At 41.7% G+C, this 8,480-nt stretch overlaps 1 protein-coding gene across 1 annotated transcript in view; it reads left to right on the forward strand.

Moving 5' to 3' along the window:
- Nucleotides 1-8,480, forward strand: part of RBFOX1 (RNA binding protein, fox-1 homolog (C. elegans) 1) — a 374,033-nt gene that overhangs the window by 267,506 nt on the left and 98,047 nt on the right. The window contains exon 7 of the mRNA XM_015563803.1: nt 842-895. Coding sequence (XP_015419289.1) covers nt 842-895 — 54 coding nt within the window. The remainder of the gene's footprint in view (nt 1-841; nt 896-8,480) is intronic.

Genomic DNA, 8,480 nt, shown 5'->3' on the forward strand with positions numbered 1-8,480 from the left:
GTTTTCAGGTTTGCGGTGACTGAAGCTCCCAACTGCTCCTTTTTTTCTTTTTTCTTTTTTTATTCTGGGCCAGCTTTAGCTCTGGCTCCAGCTCTGAGGCCTCTGCTGGGTTCTGTAATCAATCTCTGTATCAACTCCAGCTCTGAGATCCTGGCTCGCTGAAAGCAGCTGGCTTCTGGCGTGTTTTTTAGCTTCTATATTTGTTACAATGTTCAAACTGCAGGCTCAGAGGCCTGCAGCAGCAAGCGGGAATGTTGGTTTCCTCTGTAACTGAAGCAAGCAAGCCTCATGTTAGTTTCAAGCTGCCTGGCTGCCGGCGGCCATCTTGGCTGACAGTTAATTTACATATCTTGCTGATTAGCCAATGGGAAAGGTAGCGGTCATACGCCAATTACCATGTTTCTCTTTTATTAGATAAAGGATAGATATTTCTGCCAAGATCTCTATTCCTGTGAGCTTTCAAATTTTTGTGAACTTATCAAACATAGAAATGCGAAGAATTATTTAGTGGTAACCCATAAAAGACTAAAAGAAGGAAATTATTATATTGGCTCTAAAAAATATTGATATGGAAAAAAATTAATTACCGCATCAAAAGGTTCACCTGTGGCTGGTCAGTAGTTTCCATTCTATTAACTTGTATAGGCAGAAAATCAAAGGAGGGAATCAATCTATTTCCCTAGTACTGTGTAGTTTTCAAAGAATGTTTATATGCCCAAACTATTATTCTCTGAATTTTAAAATTATAAAAGACACCAACCCTTTAGATGTGCAGTTAATTTGCAACGATATTCATTGTTGAATCAAAGGTGATGTTAATGTTTTGTGTATTTGTTTCAAGGCTGGAAATTGAATCCAGTTGTGGGTGCCGTCTACAGTCCCGAATTCTATGCAGGTAAACAGTTTCTGTTTTGCACGATGTCTTCTTGTTCTGTTCTATCTGTGCTTTGCCTGCCAATAAAGAATGGGTTTTGAAAAAAAAAAGAAATGGAGCCAAGTAAATCCTTAAGTTCTGGGTGATATTATGTACTTATTATTATTATTATTACTTTTTTTGGCAAAATCAAAAGTGTTTAAAACACTTTGAAAAAATAAAGGGGGATTATGTCAGTTCCACTGTGGAGCAAGCATGGAGTCACTGCTCCTTATGACATTTCCCATTGGTTTTGCCTTAAAAAAAAGTGTGGATACTTTATGCAGATGCATATTGAGCAAATGTTCACGCCCATTTTTGGTCAGTGCCTGGATGTGTTCTTTTAGCCATACATTTCCGTTTGGGGTCGCATTTCTTTTCCCCTGGCAAAGCAGAGAATTGAAGTAGTTATTCCAATAGTGTGGCAATGAGTTGGAATTGCCAAGAGAAGGACTATTGAGAAAACTGGAAAGAACTAAGTTGTCTTTCTTTCTCCATTGATCAATTTTCTTCAGTAATTCCAGTGCTCTCTGCTTTGCCATCAAGGGTGTAACTCTCTTCCCCCTTCCCTGCCTTCCCTGCAACTACCTCTCAACTTGGAAAGACACTGTAGTAGAAAACTTGACCATCAAATTCAGAGAGAGAGAGAGTAGCCCAGAACAACAGTGGCTGAGATTTTGCTTGGCTTGGCCTGTCACTTCTGCCTGTTGTGCCCTTGCTCATTAACAAGGCTGCATTTAACACCTGGGCACTGAGGAGATTTGCCCCATGGGTATTGGAAAGAGGTCTTTCTTTGAGGTGACCCTTACTTTTTAATAAGGAGAAAGCAATGACCACTTGGTCTGCCCACTTACTTAGTGAGTTCTTGACGGTAAGTCATTCCCCCTGCTTTGTTTTTTCTGGGATGCCTCACTGCGGGCACCGTCATGATACTAAGCATCCACCTTAGTGAATAACAAGGGAGCATGGGAAACTTAGCTACTTTGGTTTAATAACCAAATTGATGTTTTTAAAAAGGTAAATCTGGGAAGGTCCAATATGTGTTCTGGATTTTAGATAGACAACGTCTGCAGTTGTTTGGATTTTGCCACAAGCCGGGGATAAGTCAAGGGACTCTATGACTGTGGAGTAGCAGTGTTGATGCTTATGAGGGAGGAGCGAGATAGCCATAAGGCTTCCCATGACCATATGGTGGAACCCATACGCTAGCAGGACCTAGCAGAGTGAGCAACATGGACACTGCACTCAAGACAGCCTGAGTTCAAATTCTGGCCCCTCTTTTGGCAAGCTGTGTGACTCTAGGCAAGTTACTCAACCTCTCTGTGCCTCAGTGTCTTCATCTGTTAAATGGGAGATGAGAATAGTAACCAACACACAGGTATTTACAAGGATTACGTGGATTAATATATGAAGAGTGTTTGGTGCAGAGCTGGCACCATGTAAACATCAACCAAACAGGAACAAGTTACTATTCCACCTTGTTGCCGTAAGTGAAAGTTAGCAGAGGGCTGACGATGCTGAACTGTGAGTATACCACTAGACTAAGAGATTCTCTTCTTCTCTCATGAGAGGACTAGTCCTTCTGTTCTCAGCATGTCCATTTGGCGGAAGTTAATTTTTGGGACCGGAAGTAAGGCAGTCTGTTCAGGGGACATAGATATTGCTGGAGTACATCCTTGTCCAAAATGGCAAATAACTGAAATTGGCCCAAGGGCACAAGGAGACCTTAAGACAGCACTTCTGTGCACCTGAAGACGCTGCCCAGTGACATGGAGCAGCGGGAGTAAAGAGGGGGCAGATTCTGTGTGTGGTGGGTGCATGTGCACTCGCCTACCTGCATGCTTTGTCCCCAAGTTATGGGTCAAGAACAAGGAGCAAGATGTCATCTGCTGAAGAGGTAGGGTATGCGCATGCCTTGTAGTAGAGAGAAGAGAGTGCCTTTTTCTGGTCCCATGCAAAGTAGTCGGTCATTTTTTCTTTGGCAGCCAGGAAAACACCAAATATCTTTGTCAAACCCATATGCAAAGATGTGCTTTTTTAAGAGGACAATAAGACAGAATAAACAATTTAGACTAATGCATACATTCAAGAGCAAATTAATCTGTGTAACTTTTAGAACATTAGAACAGTGATTCAAATTAGTCCTGGGCCCACCCTTACAAGTTAAATCACTGGGCTATATAGAGAAAGAATAACTTATACAGGTAAATACGGGCCGAGTTCTTTCTATGCTCAGATACTGATACACACCCTATACCTAAATTAATGTGTTAAAATTCTTGTGGCAATTTTCCAAATGAGGGGACTAAGGTTCAAGGAGTTAGCATCATGGGACTAATATGTCACAGCTGGTAGGAAGCTGGGTAGAGTTTGAAAGCAAGAAGCTATATGCTTTACAACCAGGTATGCTGCTTCTTTCTTTTTTATGAATATTAGAAGTCATTCTTACTGACTGTGCCCTATGGTAGCAGAGATTCCTGATCTGTGTCCAAATTAAGAGGAGAAATAAGATAATGATTTTGGATTATTTCCACCACTGTCTGCCACCATATTCAGACATGTCATCCAGTTGTGTCAGGGGCAGCTTGAAGGAGTCTGACCAACTGCATAATGATTTCTATGACTTGTTCCAAACACCTTAAACCTTAAAAACAGGGGCCACAGATAAGTCAGTGACGCTTGGGAAATCTGAACATTTGCGGTTTGAGTTGACAGTATCGGGCCTCTGCTTAATCAGAAGCTTTTCCTTTTTGCCTGTATATTTGTGTCTGTGGGTAGACAGAGCTTGTGGTAGTCAGAAATGTGGGGAAATACTGTTGCAAATTCAACACTCCAAAACTATTCCTTGGAAATATTTTTAAAAAACACTGAGACTCCTGCCAGCTTAAATCTAAAGTTTCAGGCACCTGTATCTATGGAATGCATACAGGGGTAGGCAAAGGTAGGTTTAGTTATAATACAAATAAACAAGACAATGTGTAATAAATGATAATACAGGAATAAGTGTACTTTTTGCTTACTCCTGTATATATAAAAATATAGGTATGAAATATATTCATTTCCATAACCAGGTATAATTACTAATGTCACCCATTTAAATACCCATGACTAAGAATTTCGGGGGGCATTTTAAATGTCCCCAAGTATAAAAATAGCCTGCGTTTATCTTGCAATTTTGAATATGCCTCAAAGCTGCAATGAAGACCCTGTCATTGATTTGCTAGGGATGTTTAGCGGGCCAGCCCTGTGTCTGCCTGAGATAGAAAGCCAGACTTATTAGTCATTTCTCTGTATAAGAGGCTGTGTTAATGACACATATCATAATATTCCATAGTATAATTATCGATTTTCTGAAGCTTATGCAGAATTAACAGCCCAGCCTCCAATTGTCTCTCCGAATGGGGCATGAAAAGTTCACATATTTTGTAAATTAAAATCGATATTTTCAATCTCTCCTAAAGGTAATTTTCCTAATTTAGTGGACTTTTCCCTAACATTTATTTTCTCTTTTAATTATAAAATGGCAGGGTATTGATTTCCCTGTATAACCTCCCGACTCCCTGAGTGCATTTTTATTGCTAACGCAGGGTGGGGGTGGGGAGAGCAGTTGAACCTCTTAATGAGGATCTTTAATTACTAGCTTTGTATTAATTTGCTTTGATAAATTATGACATGCGCCCTCCCTCGCCTACACAGTCCAAGGGAGGCATTCAGAAAGCTGTGCAGGAAGGTCTTTCATTTCGGGTGGTTCTTCTGAGCTCTCAGGCCTGGACAAACTCTTAAACACTCACCCGACTCAGCCCCCAGAGCAGGTAGACATAAATCAGCTTAATCCCATGACCCTGTATGAATCTTCTCCGAAGACAAAGTGGTGTTTCCCTGTTATACTAAGCAGCATTGATTACTGTTCCATATGTATCAGCATCTTCAGACTTCCTGAGGCTTATTCTCAAGACAAAAGATTGATAAGTCAATAAAGTAAAATAAAAAGTCCAGATGGGTCTCCAAGACTTTAGCCTGTCTCTGTGTCCATTCCATTTTAGAGTTTAAGGACAACGGAAGGCCCCACATAGAAGAACAGTATCTACAAATGTCTGTTCCCAGGAGCATGCCTCAACTTACTTAGTGTAATTAGAATAGTGTTTCTAAGAATCTCAAGGAGGAAGGCTCAGAGGGGATTTTTACAGTTTTCCCATCTGGGTGAGAGATTCCCTTTGCTTGCTAATAAAAAAGGTTTTTAAAAAGTGGTGTCTTTGAGAGATAATCATGATATCGAGCCCACGAAACTGTTGATCGAAAGCACCTTTAATCTTCATAAATAAGTACAACAAAATCAAAATAAATAACAGAAGGTTATGCAAAGATGTCAACATGGTACTGACAAATGGCAAAGTCATCTGTTTCTCAACTGCCGCTAAGATCGCTGCAAAGCTTAACCGCACTGTATATCATATCTGCCAACTCATTTCTGTGATTAAATATTCCATCAGTGGGGCTCTAAGGCGGCAAACCTTAACAAGATTCATAAGATGCACCACTTGAACACGCATAACTCACTTGCAGGGATGGAGAGCACCCCGCTTGCAAAGGAAAATTGGAATCCAGTTCAATTACTCCACAAGTCGCGATCAATAAGGGAAGGAAAGGACCTTTCAGTGCAATGCAAATCTAAGATATAGTTCGGTCCTGATGACAAGAAACACACAATTCAAGTCCACAGTAGAAAGATACCGAGTAAATTACTCAAAGGCCTTGAAGATGACGATGACAAATTGTCCTAGTGAGACCATTACTATGAGCAGGTTTTGTATATTTTTTGGAGGGGGATGAGGGAAGAGAGGGTCCTGAATGTATAATCCTCCTGAAAATAAAAATTTCTGATTCTAAGGGGCAAAACAATCAATAACAGGTACTTAAAGAAGGGCATACCTGGCTGCAACGTCATATTTGAAAGGTGGTCAGGTCTTGAAAGTAGGTTATCCTGGGGTTACAGGTAGGATTTGATAATATAATGAGCATAGAATAACTTTACAGGCACTAAAGTAAAATAAAAATGTAAGCGTGATCACTGAAATCACCTCGATCATGCCCACGTCGGTACAAGCCTGGCCTGGACACGGGACTGGGTACCAGGCGAGGTGATGGGAAAGTGGATTGGGATCTCAATATAAATTTTAAAAATGAAGAAGATGGATGTAGCACTCTGTGATTGCTTATCTTGAAAGGGCAGCTATATTTGACCTGGGATTACCTGTGTAACAGTATTGGTTTTCTATGGGCTTTGGGGTCAAAAGAAGGTAGATGAAGGTCTCCATCCCAGTTGCGTCCCCACTCCCCACGTCACTTGATTGAGTCCATTACAGTTATGAGAATGACCTGTAGCCACACTTTTAAATGGGCTTTTTCCCCGCAATTCGTGCTTTGCCATTTGGATGTAATAGCATCTGAAAAAAGTAAGATTATCCAGAACCTGTGATAACTGTAGCCCCTGACCCAAGCTGCTTTTCTTTTATTGGTCCCAGTCCCAGATCTAGGGCTGGGCTCAGAATGATCTGCCAAAATACTGGGGACAAAGCATGCCCTGCTTGGGGTGACCTGAGCATCCTGAGAGAGTGGAGTGTGGGGTTGGAAGGTACCTGCTTCCACTCCGAACCTCTCACAGCAGCTAATAGCCAGGCACCCGTGATGGCTTTAACATTTCCCATGTCCAACCAGAGGATCAGACACAGCCAGACATGCAGCCATGGCAGTAAGGAACCATTCCTTGTGAACCATAACCTTCGGCTCTGAGATGGTCTGCATAATTTGCACATCTGCCAGATTAAACGCAGTGCCCTTCAGTGAACTGGAACTGAAGGGTGCGGATTTAAGTCCCAGAGGCAAAGAACTATCAGCCTGGCATTGTTCCCCGTCAAAGAATGTATCTCGTGCATCTCTTTGCCTTTGCCTCCTCTTTTGGTTGCAATTCACTTTCCTTCTCTCCTCTCCTCCCCCATCTGTCTCAGCATATTTCATCCCATCCCTGCACACATTTGGCCTTAATTCTTATCTGTGTCCTTCCCTGTCCCACAGAGGTAACGCAGCTCAGCTTTCATGGAGCCTGTGGGGTTTTTGGATCTTCAAATAGGATCAGAACTAAACACTGCATTTTCTAAATAAATGAGTGTCCCTTCTATTGTATGAAAGCCTATGAAGGAGCGCTCCCCCAAAGCAGGGAGGTGCAGGACAGTCCCTGTCGGAGCCCCACATCTAGGCTGTGGGGGGAAGATGAGGTTTGAACACCTGGCTCTGGATAAATTTCATAGGGAGAGTTTCAGGCTGCATCATCAACACACTGAATAACTCAAAATATCAGCAACATAAAGCAATTTGGGGCACTTATTCTATGCCTGGCATAGTGTTAAATATTTTGCATCTCCTCAGGTCCTCCTAAGAATGTTATAGCATTAACATTATTATAGAAATGGTGAAACCAAGGCTTCCTGGACAGTTATCTCATTCCCTAAATCACAGAACTAGTATTTAAAAAAAGAAAAAAAAACCTGTTTATTACAGAAAGGTCTTCTTTCTAACCTCAAAGCCCATGTTTTTCTTCACCTTGTTTTACAGTTTCCACTGTAGGAGGAGAGGAAGGCATGCCTGCCTCCTCCCCCCACTCCCCCCATGTCTTTTATGCATCAGGCCCTAGAATATAATAACTAATAAAAGCATCTTTTCATTTAATATCACACACACATGCCAAGCTCCACACTGGGATTTTTACATACATCACAGCCTGGCAGGGGGAGTGTCATTATGTTTGTCTTGCAAATATATTAGGAAATCTAGTCAAGTTGTCCAAGGTTGCTGACTTCCAAAGCTAAAGAGCTGGACGTCTTCCAAACCTATATCTTTGTGAATCTCAAGTGCATTCCATTTTACTAAAACAACTTACCCCCTACAAATGCTTTAATTAATCCAATATCCTGGGTCAATGGTTTTGAACTGGGAGTGACCCCCACCTCTCCACCCCAGGGAAGGAGCTGGAGACTATCTGGAGACATTTTCCATTGTCATTCCTGGGAGCATGGGTGTTCGCTACTGACATCTAGTGGGTGGAGGCCAGGGATGCTGCAAAACATCCTACAGTGCACAGGACAGCCCCCCACCACACAGAATGATCTGGCCCCAAATGTTGACAGTGCTGAGGTTGCGAAATCCTGTCCTGATAGAGGGACATTGCTAAAGATCGCACCTATTCACTGAATATCTTAGTAACTCTTGGGCTCTACCACTTGCTACGGCTAAAGATGTATGACAGCTGTAGTTCTCAAAAGCAATCAAAAAAAAAAAGGGAAAAAAAAGCAATCAAAGAATTTAAAGAGACATTTGCCCAAATGTTTCTTACTTGTGATTTTTGACTCCAGAAGAGAAAAGCATAATGTTTGATCACGTACTTCAGAGCTGTGTTGGGTGTCCCCAAGACCACACTCTGATGGGCTAGAAGGACTCACAGGACTCAGAAAGGTGGTGATACTCAGCTTTGTATTTTAGTAGGAGGATTCAGATTAAAGATCAGCAAAGGGAA

The sequence above is a fragment of the Myotis davidii genome, unplaced genomic scaffold (genome assembly GCF_000327345.1).
Source record: "Myotis davidii unplaced genomic scaffold, ASM32734v1 scaffold639, whole genome shotgun sequence".
In the NCBI taxonomy this organism is placed as follows: domain Eukaryota; kingdom Metazoa; phylum Chordata; class Mammalia; order Chiroptera; family Vespertilionidae; genus Myotis; species Myotis davidii.